We start from the raw sequence: 14,787 nt of genomic DNA on the forward strand, positions 1-14,787 counted from the left end.
TCAGGCTGTGTGGATTAAAATACACAGCAGCTTTTTGTGTCTCCAAGCTGGCCACAGATCTGCACATGTAACTTACCTTCTGCTGCATCTTCTATCCCTTTTATTTATGTCCACTAGGAGGCCACAAAACAAACATAAACACATGCAAGGCAACCACAGACAGATACCATCAATACTTTAAACACGTGCAAAAAGACTAAAAAAGAAACAGACACATAAGGCCAAAAAACTACTGAAAGATGTAAAATGACTAGAAGGAGCCACAAAAACTACTAGAAGTAAATGACCTCCATCTACACAAACACAAAAAACAACAAAAAATTGAAAGTGCCTATGCCCAGGGGCCTATTGTCTCATGATTCCTTGAGCCTTTCTATCCTACATTCTTCCCCTGTTACAACAAAGTCATGGCTTTGATTTTCCCAGATGCCCCATTTCCCTCTCGGTTGTAGCCTTACCCTTTCCCTCTACCTCCTGTTTGTTTTTTTTCCCCTGCCATTTTTCAGCCTTCGAACATCTGCCACCATGATCTGATCAGAGGATGCTCACTTACAACAACAAATGTTCATCACCCCCCCTCCTTGCATGCTGACCTTCAGCTGAACTCACCTCACAGCTCAGAGGAGGCCACTGAAACAGAGAAGCTAAATGTCAAAGATGGGGTGAAAAATATGGCACGTTCCTCATTTTGCCATCCTTTGCTTGGCTGTGGTATATCTCTGTCTTGAACTTTTGTGAGGGCAAATACTGAAAATGTGACAATTTTCCTATTAACTAGATAGAACATTTCAACAATCAACTCTCATGTTGCATATGACCAGATCATTTATATATTTGTAAGACTTTCTCCATGAGATGTTTTGCCTTTCATATTTTCTTTGTGCAGCAAGACAAATTACAGAGCATTTTACTTTAAGTGTAAAAGAACTAAAAAAGGGAATGCTGGTAAAATGATTGCTAAGTGAAAAGCTAAATGAATTAAAGATTAAACAATATAGTACAGTAAGCCTGCTGTTAATAAAGCTAAAAGTGGCGTATGAACAAAACATTTGCTGCTGAAAGTAAGCCACATTCGCTCACATACATCGAATGGTCCCATCAAATATATGTTAGAGATTTTACCTGTAATCTTTAACCTGTAAATTTACAAATTCTCTAAAATCCTAAAATATCCAATTCAATCTGCTCATTTAGCTTCTTCACTGTGTGCCCTGGCTGGATATGAATACAGTGTGTGTGATTCGCAACACACGCTGACAACTGCTTGCACAGGACTCGATCAGCCAATCATCAACGGCGCTGTCAGTCGATCGGCCAATAGGACAAAACAAGGCCCTCAGGGGGTGTGTCTCATTAGCTAGATTCCAGGACCTGGCTCTGGCCCACTGGATGCAATCAGCCAGAAAGAATGCAGTCCAGAGGGGGATTAATCATCTGCGGCATCATCTCTTCTTCTTTGCTCTTTTTCTCCCCTCTCTTTCAGGAAAGGACAGCACTCAGGAGGTCAGGATGGATAAGACACAGAAACAGAACATTTGTATGACACATTTCAGTTTTTATTCAAATTTTGTTGAAAACCCTTAACTCTCAGTTTATTTAAAATTTGGGATTTTAACTAATTTCACACATGAACAGTTGATGTTTCAAGATCAGCTGAATTTTAAGTGTAGGTTCTGACACAGCTCTTGAATTCTGGCCACACCTTTCCCCCGGCAGGAACATTTCGTTCTTTTGTGGCCCTCCCTTGTGCTAAAACTATTTCGGGTACAAACTCCACAAGGCCAATATGGAACCATGGGTGCTTTACGTAAGTGTTCAGTGTGGGTTATCTAATTCTGAAAGACTAACCTTATCTAAATGTAACCCCTGGGAGGTGGCAGAGGAGGAGGAAGATTTAGAAGTCCTCATGGTCCATCAGGTTCAATTTAAATCCTCACCCTCAAGGGATGAGTGTTGACCTTTGTGGCCGCAGTCGTACCTGTCCTCATCACTGGGTGCCTCTGCCTTTTCCATCTACTCCCCGATTGATCGTGGTTCCAGAAAACGTAATAAAAAAAACAATTATTATTACAAAAATATTTAAACTAAAACACAAGAGGATCATTTTAGTTTTATGATTTTCATTCATCAACAAGTTTCCTTAAATGTCACTCTTAACTTGATACGCAGGACATGAGTTTGAAGCGACTTCCTGAAGCAAAAAATGTAAACTGTCATGCTGTTGAAGGTTGGCAACCCAAGAGTGTTTTTATTAGTGGCTCATTGTCATTCTATAAAGCACTGGTAAATTGCCATTAATACAGCAAATAATTACAGTTTAATATACAGTAGTTTTCTTATTAGAATATTATTTTACATCTTGACAGAAAAGAAGATTAAAAAGAAGTTTAAGTCACAATCATAATGATTTAAAAAAAAAACACAGTACTTTTAAGATTCACTTTAATTGACACAACTCACGTTATCACAAACACGGCAAACATAACTATTGATTTGCTGACATTTTTGTTTTTCACAATAGTCACTAGTAGGTAGTATTTCCTCACAAGACCTATTTATTGTTGAAATGAATCTCAATTTTTTTTTCGAACACGATTTATCATAAACTAGCACCAGACTGTCATGCTAATTACAATGTGTCAGAAATAAACCTGGAGTATTAAAGCCACTTGAATATTAATGGAGGTGTTAAAGCGGAATCACATTTATTTCCTTCCTGGGTCAAGTACTGAAAAGAAAAAAACAGTGTTGGAAAGACCATTATTCAAATGAGAGTGCACAGACCTTAATAGAAATCAGCCCAGCCATTAACTTTGGTTTTAACACAGCCCAGTAATTTTGTTTCAAACATTTGTAGACATGATTGACTGTGCTGTTCCTGTCTATTGTGGTGCATGTTAATGTGGCCTCATCCATATTTCCCAAAAAGCCTCATTCAGGACCTTAAAAGGCTCCAAATAAAGATAAATTAGGGTTACCATGTTGGCTTAATCTGAACTAATGCCAGCTAAAACCAAAATGAGTGCCCAAGAGTGGTTTAATCATTCGCTGTGTGCAACATTGAGCATGAAAATACTGATGTGGAGCAAGGATTCACCTTTGAACTCCTAGTTGTAGTGGTGATTTTTTTGGTTTCCTGAATGCCCTTGAATAGAAGAAGGTATGCGATGGCTATTGGGATCAAAGGTTATTTAAAAACACATTTTACATGAGTCTGCTTTTTAAATTACCATGGCTGAATCTGTCTGACCTTGGTGTCAAACTTTTAGATCATCAGTTCATCACACTGCGGTTAAGGAATGTGTTTTTGTGTCATAAACAACTCATTAAAATGTTCTGTAGTTTAAAAGTTTGTTTGTACATCTACATATTGTGTAGCTTCTCTTTATTCTTAAGCTTACATGTTTTATACAGATACCATAATTGCACAAGATTCATTACATTACACACCAGATACGTGCCACATTGGTTTTGATTTTAGATATGCTTAGTTATATGTAGTTGTAGAGCTTATTTAAAAGTGATCCAATGGCAGCATAAAAACAGTCCGTATTCTAATCAACTGTTTCACCATTTATTTTGTTCAGTCATGTGTAATACTAATAATTTGGCCAGCAGATGTTCTATTTTTTATCTGTGGCAAATGCTGAAAAAAACAGTGAACCATTTTCAACACAATTGTGTCAGAAAGCTTCAGTTTCTCCACCATGAGGCCCAGTGCAAGCAGCCTCCATTCGAACTGCAACCACTTTCTTTTTTCTAAGAGCCTCTGTTTCTGGCTTAATATACCAGAAGCTCCTGCTACAAAGACAAATCAATGCATAATCAATTAAGGCAACCTATTTCTAATTTAACAGTTTGGAATATTTTAATTATTCTAACACAGAAATTTCAATAATGGATGTTTTTTAAGGTACTTTACTAGATACTTCTTAGAAATGAACAATTGCCTTACTAGATGTTTTGGAATACTTCTTTGCAAAATCACTTCCTGTCTGATAGCCTGTATCTTTGACCTGTGGGCTGCAAAGGCTAATGTCATAGAACACGGAGGAGTGGTGTAGGGGATTTTGTCCACACAACCAGAACAAAAACAATGACTTTATTCTCCCAGCTTGATGGAACAAAACTGTAGAATGGGAGGTACTGTACTAGTGTGTCAGCCTAAATCCGCAACCCACTCTCTGCAGGGCATGGGACAATCTAGTGTTCTAGGGAGTTTTGCAGCCCTTTTCTGTATTTTGTTTTGTTTTCTGTACTTAAAGTTCTGTTTCAAAATTCTTTGGAAACTGAAAGATGTGACAGTTTGTGGTTTGATTGAGGGTTTTGCATCACTGTCCCTGTGCTATGATAACTGTCTGCTGAGGTCTGGCTGTGGAGCACACATTGCTAACAATGCACTCAAAACTTTTTGTCTTGTAGTGCTGAGAAGGTTAAAACACCAGACAAAGCATTTTGAACTAAACCACTAATAAAGATGTCTTTGAATTTTGTAGAAAACGATCAGGCACTATGTAATTAATTCAAGTTTATAATCAATTAATCAAGTGTTGATACAATTAATGATAAACCTAAGGATTAAAAATGAAAAATGCTGTTGCTTATGCCATATTACAATGCAGTTCTTGTTGGATGCCTCATTTTTTTAAAACATTATGCTAAAATATGTGAAAATTATGCCCACATCAACTGCAATTTGACAACTTTTTTCTTAGTTTTTCCTCAGAGGCTTTGAAAACAGTCCCACCCTGCAGAGATGATCAAAGAAGCAAGGATCCATCTTGACACAATGCCCTCTCATCTTGCCTCTAAAGGCATCTCACATTAAATAGACAGATTAAAAAAACATTGCTGCCATGTTAGATATAGCCCAGCACTCTTACTCCATAATTATTAGACCAATAATTGCACACAAGTGTTTTGGGGTGTTGCATCTGGCTCCGTGGATGATGGAAGTTGTTGTATGTATCCACCCGCATTTTTCAGGCTGTCAAAAATTTCATTCTGAGAAAGCCATACTCCTCTCATCAAGAGTCATAATTTACTTGTCAAAGCAGAAGTCCTCTCAGCATGCGGGAGGCTCCCTGGGGTTATAATTGCGAGACTGTTTGGTTTTGCTGAAATGCCTCTAGTCATGATGGCACACCGGCCTGCTAGTCTGGCTTTGTGTACTTTTCCTTTTCAAAGTAGCCATTTACACTGAAAATTTAAAACACTGTTAAAAATCTTTTGACTAGCTTCACTATACTTTCACCATCAACCTCTTGTCATCAGTGACTCTGAACACTGACTACTCACAGTCATCTACACTGACACAAGGTCCCCATCTTGTGGAGAAAGTCTGAACGTTTCTCTACAACAGTCCTGTCGGCTAAAGTTTGTCTGAATGTTGTTGAATTTGCATTTCATTCACTGTTTAATGTGAATTATAAGAGCAATAACTAAGTAATGAATATTTACATGACAATTAAAATATTATTAATGATACACAAGCATTTATTAGTTTATACTATTTTTATAAAACCCATATTCTTATATTAAAACTGACAGGTGGTTTTAAAGTTGTGGATGAAACCATTCATTTATATAAGTTTTATTAAGTATATTAACTTAAGTGCAGTTTTAAAGTACTACTAGTACAATTTCCTGCTATTGTTATTCCTGATTAGTCTTTAAATTAAGATTACACATTGAACCATATACATACAATGTGCTGTCCAACATTAAACCTGTAGGTCTCAGTTTTGTTTTAACTCTTTCTCCTAACAACAAAGTAATTTCTATGTCTGGGCCTTTCCACCAACATTTTGGTCTGGACCTTCTTGTCTGTTTCACACATCTATTATAACTTGTAAACACATTCATCAAACAGTTACTAACCCCCTGAAATTCTCAGTTTTAAAAACAGTGTGCATCCTGAAGCGGTGGGAATTCTGTATTTTACCAGATACACGTACAGAATATTGTATTTTTTCTTTTTTCTATTTTATGTCCTATGAATCATCTCACAAATCTCCAGTTTTATGTTGTGACCTTTAGCAGAATGCCTGACCACCAAGTTAGAAACAACTCAGCTTGTACTTTTACTTAAAATACTGTATTTTTATAACTTTTTTTTAATATTCCCTTGGTTCTCTGTCTTACAGTAAATAAAGAATCCAAGCACAACTTCTACCATTAATTATATTTATTCATATTCACATAATATGATGAAAAACGCTATTTTACATGATAAATTGATACATTTTGATGACAGTTCTACATATTAAACTTTTCTCCTCAGTTCAAAGATGTCATATCTTCTATTTTTTTTAACAATCCCTCAGTCACGGCATCTCCGTTCTTGCTGGTCAGCACATGATACCTGCCCCCACATCTCTCTATAAGCCCCATTAGTTCTCCGTTCCTCAGGATGTGCTGCTCTGCGCTCACCCCTAATGTTTCCCCCCATGTAAACAACACCATGGTGCGCTGCCAGATATCATCCCCAAGCAAGCTCATGTGCTCCTCCACTGCTCTTTTGTACTTCTGTGTGCATGTTAAGAAGGCCGGCATGAGCAGAAGGACAATGTCCGGTCCGGGGTGACACCAGGAGATACAGTCAAGAATGCTTTTTCTCTGTACAGTGTTTGTTGGATCTGGTCCGTCCCGCCACCTTAAACCAAGCGGCTCTCCGACTGCAAGCTTTCTTTCAGCTTTCTGACCTCTCCAAGACCTGAATGTAGATCCATCAGGTTTGGTTACGTCTCCCCCCAGGATGGTGATTCCGGCCACAGAGCGAGATGACCAAGACTCCCCTAACACCACCACCCTTAAATTTGAACCAGGAGAGTCTTTGTTGTTTATGTTCTTTTGATGCTGGCTCTGTGAAAACATCCTTAAATGTACAGGTCTTGTTTCCGTCCCCAGGTCCTCATTGCCTTTTATCTTCTGCATTTGTACTCCTCCTCTCATCCTTTCCTTTTCCTGAACTGTCTCTATCTCCTGTAGTGTTTCAAGGTGACAGTTATTGCTCTCTGCAGCCAACAAAGCTGTTTTTATCTTCGGATCCTCCCCATCCTTTGTGGTTTCTGTGTTATCTGACTCTCTTCCTCCATCCTTTTCCTTTCTTTCACTGACCTCTTGGTACATTAAATGAACGTCGTCCTCAGGGCTCGCAAATACATCTTCCTGACTGAACAAATCCCACTCATGAGCTCTCATGTTGTTGTCAGTTTCACAGTGTGTTATATTTTGTTTCTCCTTCTTAAGCAGTTCTGCCTCTCGGGCTTGAAGACTTTGCTCCCATTTACTAATTTTTTTAAAAGAGAGCTTTAAATTTTTCTCTTTGTTGTGGAGCTCTTCCTTCAGCAGGGCCAGATCTCTCCCCATCTCATCTAACTGCTGAGTTGTAGAGTTTACATGCTCATGCAACTCAGACTTCCAGCTGAGCAACTCCTGTTCTTCATTTTTTAAGTAGTACTCGCGATCTTTCAGTTCTTTCCCTTGATCTTTCAGGCCCTTTACCTTCTTCTGGAGGTCTTGCCCATGAGAGCACAGTTCCTTCTGTTTGCCCTCCAGAGCTTTAAGCAATTGTTCCAGCTCCATTTCCATTTTCTTCATATTTTGCGCTCGTATTTTTACATCTTGCTCACATTTTACTTTTTCCTCTTGCTCTTTCTGTCGTACCTCTAGACTCGCTTTCAGTTTCCCAAGTTCTTGTTCCTTGTTTTCAAGCTTGGCCTCTTTTTCAATGAGCTCTTCTTCTTTTGCATCCAATGTAAGACGTCTTTTGCTCAACTCTTCTATGTTTCTACAAAGGTCCTTTTCCCTTTGCCCTACCTCTTTTTCCCTTTGTAAGAATTTCTTATCAATCTCCTCATCCTTAGATTTGAACTCACTTAGTTTCTCAACCAGCTGTCTCTCATAATGCTCTTTCAGCTCGTTCATCTGCCTTTCTGCCTCATGTTCTCTCTCTTTCATTGTTTCTAACTCCATTTGTAGTTTGCCATTTGCCTCTTTTGATGCCCTGACCTCCAGATCTTTCTCCTTCACAATGCTTTGGATTTCAGAGGTTTTGCTTTCTACCTGCTCTTTGTGTTTCCTTATTTCTTCTTCCCTCTCTTTCTTCAGCTCCTCATACTTTATCTTGATATTGTCTGTCTCCTTTATCGTTTTCTCTATTTGCTGCTGCAGCTCCTCAACTTTCTTTTGACTTTTTTCGTATTTCTCCGTGAGGTCCAAAATGCTGTGTCGACTTTCTTCCTTCAAACAATGTATAGCATCGTCCTTTTCCTTTGCATATGTTTCTAGCCTCTCACTCCTTCTTGCAATTTCTGTCTCATATTCCTTAATCATGCTCGTCATTTCATTTTCCATCTTGCTGGTGAGTTCCTTCAGCTCTGACTTTGTTTGCTCGATTGTTAGCCTCAGCTGGATGATCTCCTTTTCACTTTCTTGGTCTCTCTGTCTCAAATGGTCGAGCTCCTTTTCTTTTTCCTGTAGTTTTTCCATCATTTCAGCAGCTTTTTCCCTCTCCTGCTCCGTGTGGAGCTCCTGCATTTGGACTATGCTGGACGTCTGTATTTTAATGCTTTCTTTTAGGTCTTCAATTTCTTTCAAGTAGTTTGCACATGTCTGCTTTGCTCCTTCAATCTCAGTGTGTCTCTCTGCGAGGACAGATTGAGCTTGACTTATTTCTTTTGTTTGCGTGTGTATGATTTCAATCAGTCTATTCATCTCATGTTCTCCTTTCTCGTCCTTCTTCCTCTGCTCTTCCTTACATTTTGTCTCTCTCCACTCGGCCTGCTGTTTGATCTTTTCTATCTCGGTCTCTTTTTCTTTGACTTTTCTCTCCATTTCATTTAAAAGCTGTTCTTTCATCTCCTCCATTTCTCTTTCTCTGTCCTGAAGTTGTTGCTCTGCCTCTTTCTTTTGGCTAAGAATAATTTCTCCTCGTTCTTCTTCGTTTCTCTGCAGGATTTCATCAATATCCTTTATATGTTGGTTCAGTTTTTCTATCACTCGTTGTTGTTGTTCCAACTTTTGCTCCATCTGTCTTTTGTGATTTAACTTGTCTCTTTCTCTTTCCTCTTCTCTCTGTTGAAAGGTTTGTTCAACTTGGTTTAATTGATCTTTTATCTCTTCTATTTCTCTTTCTTTTTCTTTAAGTGTTTGCTCCATTTCTTTCTTGTAATTTAAATGATCTATTTCTTTTTCTTCCTTCTGTTGCAGTTTTTCTTTCAGTTCTTTGACATTCACTTTTATCTCCTCAATTTGTTTTTCTTTTTCTTTCAGTCTTTGCTCAATTTCTCTCCTGTACTTTAAATAATCTATTTCTTTCTCCTCTTTTTCTTGCACTATTTTGTTAAGTTCTTTGACTGTAACTTTAATCTCTTCAATCTCCATTTCCTTCTTTAACACCCTTTCCTCCATTTCTTTCTTGTACTTTTCTTTTTCTTTTTCACTTTCTTGGATTTTGACTTCAATTTCATTAATGTGCTGATGTTTTAACTCCTCTATTAGTTTGTCTTTTTCCTGTAATTTTTCTGAAATGTTTTTTTCATTATTTTGGTTTATCAGTACCTTGTCTTTCTCATGTTGTACCATGTTTTCTTGGATTTGGGCAACATATTTTTCCTCTAACTTTTTTATCTCTTTTTGCCTTTCGTGGTGTTTTTTTTCCATTTCTATTGCAAATTGTTCTTTCATCTCTTCAAACTTTCTTTGTCGTTCTTCCTCCATGTTTTGTATTTTTTTAGTGTACAGTTGTTCGATCCTTTCCACATCTTCCTCCTTTTCTTTCATGCTTTTACTTATTTCTTTCTGGTGCTCATCCCTCTTCGCTTCCATCACTTTTTGGATATCTTTCATTTTTCTTATCATTTCTTCCTGATGCTGCAGTCTTAAGGCTTCTATCTCTATTCTTTTCTCTTCTAGCTTTTCTTCAATGTCTTTTTTATGACTTAGCTGAACATTTTCCTTGTCCTTTTCATTTTCTAATGCTGTGTCTTCTATTTTAGCAAGGTATTGTTGTTCTAACTCTGCTAACTTTTTCTTTTCTGCTTGCATATGTGCTTCGGTTTCTTTGGCAAATTCTTCTTTAAGCTTTGAAATCTCTCTTTGTTTTTCTTGCTGCATGCTCCTTATTTCATTTTCACGCTGTTGTTTGACCCTTTCCATGTCATCTGCATTTTCTTTCAACTTCTGATTCAATTTTTCTTGGTTTTCAACTTTTATTGTCAATTTTTCTATTTCACTGAGTTTTCTGGCCATTTCCTGTTGATGATGCAATTTTATGTCTCGGATCTCTCTTTCCATCTCTAGCATTTTTCTCTCCAGCTCATTCTTATATTGAGATTTAATTTCTTCAGCTTTCCTTTCCATATCTTTTTCATATTGCTTTACATTATCAAGAGTTATTTGCTTTTCCTCTGAGGCTTTACTTCTCAGTTCTTCTTGCTCTTTGTCTTTCTCAGATAGTTTTTTTGTCATCTCCTTTTTCAGTTTTTGTTCCATCTCAGCCATCTCCTTGTCCTTTTCTTGTTCTTTTTTCTTGAGAACATCATCATAGTGTCTTTTAGTCTCATTGATTTCTGCTTTCAAAGAATCATGTTTTTCCATCCACTCTGCTTTCTCTTTCTTGTGCAGCTCTATATTTTCCTCTAATTTCTTTAATTCTTTCCTCCACTCTTGTTCTTTTGCTCTTATGACATCTTCCTTTTGTTTTCTCGCATGTTCATTTTCTACAGTGGCACGCTCAAGGTCGAGCAGCTTCAGTTGTTGCTCTTCAATTCTTTCTTTCAGCTCATCAATCTCTCTCTCTTTTAGGTCCAGGTTAAACATCATGTGTTCCTTTTCTTTTTTACTTTGGCTTAGTGCAACACGAATTCTCTCAATTTCTATGCTCAGATCCTGAATTTCTCTCTCTTTATCCTCTGTTAGCCATCTCATCCTCTCCTCTAGCTCTCCAAAGTCATTCTTCTTGTCACCGATCCTCCTGTCCTCCTCCTCCTCTTCTTCCCGTTGAATGTCTGGTTTCCCAGGTGATTTCACCTTTTTTTTCCTCTCAAAAAACCACCTAATGCTTTTCATCTCCCTCTCTCTCATATTCTTTAACTCTGTCTCTTGACGAAGCATCTTATCTCCCATCTCTTTCAGTCGCTGGCTGAACTTCTCATTTCTTTGTCGACTCAGGTCCCTGACCTCCTGAACCAGACCTGAGAAAGCCTCACACCTGTTCATTGTTGCCATTTTTTCCACCTTCTCTAGAAGTTCTGTTACTTTAGTGGAGCCTTTACTTCCTCTTTCTCCATCTACATTACTGATGACGTGGCACCTGCCTCTACACTTCTCCATCAGCCACTGCAGATCCCTCCCCCCACCCTGGATGTGCTGCTTGATATCCACCCCCTCCCGAAGCTGATCTCCATGGGTGAACAGTAAGATTGTGTGTCTCCATACACCCTCACCCAAAAGCTCCAGGTGTTCTCGAATGTGTTCTGCCCTGACTAGTGTGTCCACCCTCAGAGTCAGCAGCAGTGCATGGGGCCCTGGAGGACACATGGCTACACTGCCAACAATCTCCCTCTTCACTCTCTCCAGTGTAGCGCCGGCCACACCATCCTCCCAGCCTGGTGTGTCCACCACAGTCACCAGTCGCATATTAACTTCTGCCTGCTGACGGATGCATTCCTCTGTAACTGCTCCCGCCTGAAAGAAGCCTATTTTGCCAAGGATAGTATTACCCGCAGAACTCTTTCCAGTTTCCCGCTCACCCAAGACAACCAGCCTGACCTCAGGTAAACGTCGGGAAGCCTTGGAAAAGGACTGGTGGGCATCTAGCTCAGAACCCTGAGGACCATCACCTGATGGGGGTAAAGGTAGACACTTTCAGTGAATTTGTTTGCAATCAGCAATAACCATGAGGAAGACTTTTATAAAATAATGTAAGTTGATGTTAAAACTGGACAATGTTGTGGTCGAGTGGTTAGTGCTGCCGCCTCACAGCTAGAAGGTCCCTGGTTCCAATCTATTGGTCAGTTGTGGCTTTATTATGCAGAATTTGCAAGTTCCTGTGTCCCCTGGTGGTCACATAGCATTTATTGCAGCTTTAACATCCAGCCTCAAGTGTGAAAATCCGCTTGATTTGAGGAGATAACATGATATAAAACTTAAGTGTGGGAAACAGTATTTTATTTACAGCACATCGGAGACATGCATTTAATAAAAAAAGGTTCAATCACTTGACTACCACAACAGTTGAGTGGTAGAAAAGCCATCCATATTCTCACTTGCTCGCTTTCAATCCTCCTCACAATTCGGCACAGAGTAGCATGCTTCACACACGAGCTCATGCACACAATACAGACATTGCACTTGGGGACTTGAAGGATAAAGTTGGGATAATGTTGACAGCATCTCACTCTGACATTTGATAACTTCAGGATAATGTCAGAATTCCAGTGCATGTCTGAAAGGGGCTAAACAGACAACCATGGACACTCACATTCCCACCTACGGGAAATTTAGAGTCAATACTTAACATGCATGTCTTTGCACTGTGGTAGGACACCTAAGTACTCGGAGGAAACCCACTCAAGCACGAAGAGAACATGCAAACTCCACCCACATTCAAACCAGGGACCTTTTAGCTGTGAAGCAGCAGCATTGACCACTCCACCACTGCTGCTCAAATGTGCTGAGATATTTGATTTAAGTATGTAGCTTTCTGTGCTTTATTATGAAATTTGATGAAATTATTAAATGCGTGTGAGAAGATTTAAAGTGTTAGAAAGTAAACAAAAGAACTTACTCATTAGAGCAGCCTTGATGGTCCCTCTCTGCATTTGTGCCTCCATCTGCCTTTGTTTCTTCCTCCTCTCCCTGGCTCTTCTTTTCCCGTCTGCTTCCAGACCCAACAGGACTGAATTATCCATCTCTAAATGATTTCCTCCTTTCTTCTTGTCTTCCACCATCTGATCCACCTTTCTTATCAACTCTTTAACCTGTGTCACGTCTCCTTTACTTCGATTATTCACAACATGGTATCTGTTCCCACACTTTTGAAGCAGTCTCTGTAGTACTTGGCCACTTGACAGGATTCGTTGTTCCATGGACACCAGGCCTAGTTCATCTCCTCTGGTGAACAGCAACATAGCATGCTCCCAAACTCCTTTTCCTAGGGGTTCAAGATGTTCCTCAATCTCCTTAATGTAGTTCTCTGTCATCGAAGCACAGGCCCGAACCACCAGAAGCACAGCGTGAGGTCCAGGAGGACATAGTGACACACTCCTTAAAGTTTCTCTCCTAACCCAGTTAGGGGTTCTGTTTAGTGGGTAGTACCACTCCCACCCAGGTGTGTCCACCACTGTGATTTTTCTCCCTGCCACATCAGCTCGTCTTTTCACACACTCCTCCGTTGGTTTCCCGCTCTCGAAGCCCCCTACTCCTCCTAAGATGGTGTTGGCTGCCGCACTCTTCCCGGTTCCTTTCCTGCCTAGTAGGACCAGTCGAAGTTCTGGTATAACAGGAGGAAAGCTGTGTGAGACAGGAAGGGGGATGCGGGAGGCAGGCTGGCTTTGGGCATTCATGGCGGCCTGCAGACTCTCATCTGTGAAGAAAGGGAGAAGTACTTCCTCAGTGCACCGTACTGGATGAGCTGAATGACAAAACAAAAAACAGAAATATGACAGTCACCTCTACTAAGAACTTATATATTTGAATACATATCGCTTATGTCATTATTTTACCAAAACTGGATGTCATACTTTCAAACTATGTCTTTACAACAAAACAACAGAAAATACAATTAAAGTTTGGTTTAAGGAGGTACAACATTGTATTATTGTTGCATTACCTTTGCTTTACTTTTACAAGCTTAAGTCAATTTGTACAACTTAAAGAAACCTAGAATGTAACGTAATAGCTTAACGGTAAACTCACCACCATTCGCCACAGTGACACGACTGCAGTTCTCATCAGTCTTGTCCATCACCTCGACGTCCACTTTCTTCCTCTTGACCTTCCTCTTCCTCTTTTTGGTTCCTGTGTATCTTTTACAGGAAGCGTTTTTTTAACGTCATTGCGAAAAGGAACAGTAACGCCCCGTTTGTCTATTGATCTAAAACGAGGATTCGTGCAACACAAACTGAACACAGAAAGACTTTCCGTGCCACGTGACCCAACTGTGGTTTTCTCATTCAAGACGGCAGGAAGTTGACAGATGACACAGTGAGCATTTGTGACATGTTAACATTGCACATTTGCAAAACACATGTGGATTAAACACACATTATACACACACAGATGATGCACACATGCATGTTGCATGTAATGGCAGCAGCTCATTGATGTCTGATATGTACGTTGTATACACAAAGTGCTTGTATGATAAGGAGGTGTCATGATGCGAGCTGCAGAGATGCTCCTCTGTGGTTAATGTGTGGCACTTTTGTTTCCTTCACCTACAAACAAAGTGAAACAGAGCTAACTTGGCCATATGGTAACAAGTTTCAGCCTCAAGTTATGTTATAAATGGTCTTTAAAGAATAATAACATACATTTGGACAAAGTGCAATTAATGCTTTTTAAATTTCTTGTTTTTACAACTGATTTTCAACATTCAGGACTTTAAATATAGGGATTAACAATCCACGTGGTATCAAACGAAAGTAATTGTCAAATGAGGAAGAGCAAAACTTTTTTTACCTTTAAAAAGAAGTTGACAAAAGAAATTTAACACAGCAGCATTCATTTATTTCTTGGTGCTTTTGATCCTGTCTGACAACCTTCAGCGTATGAAATGAT

The 14,787-nt window shown here is 39.3% G+C and overlaps 1 protein-coding gene across 2 annotated transcripts; it reads right to left on the reverse strand.

Annotated features, from left to right (window-relative positions):
• Positions 1-5,740: 5,740 nt before the first annotated feature.
• Positions 5,741-14,083, reverse strand: si:dkey-185m8.2 (trichohyalin). 2 transcript variants are annotated; one of them, XM_067524886.1, is made up of 3 exons: positions 13,924-14,044; positions 12,794-13,591; positions 5,741-11,846 (listed from the first exon to the last, which is right to left on the reverse strand). In XM_067524886.1, exons 1-3 carry the CDS (start codon positions 13,970-13,972, stop codon positions 6,280-6,282), a joined length of 6,414 nt encoding a protein of 2,137 aa, XP_067380987.1. In that variant the 5' UTR covers positions 13,973-14,044; the 3' UTR covers positions 5,741-6,279. The 2 variants fall into 2 exon arrangements, with proteins under 2 accessions (XP_067380987.1, XP_067380985.1); XM_067524884.1 differs by having other exon boundaries at positions 5,742-11,846; positions 12,794-13,639; positions 13,924-14,083.
• Positions 14,084-14,787: the final 704 nt, after the last annotated feature.

Source organism: Channa argus, chromosome 12 (assembly GCF_033026475.1).
Source record: "Channa argus isolate prfri chromosome 12, Channa argus male v1.0, whole genome shotgun sequence".
Taxonomy (NCBI): Eukaryota; Metazoa; Chordata; class Actinopteri; order Anabantiformes; family Channidae; genus Channa; species Channa argus.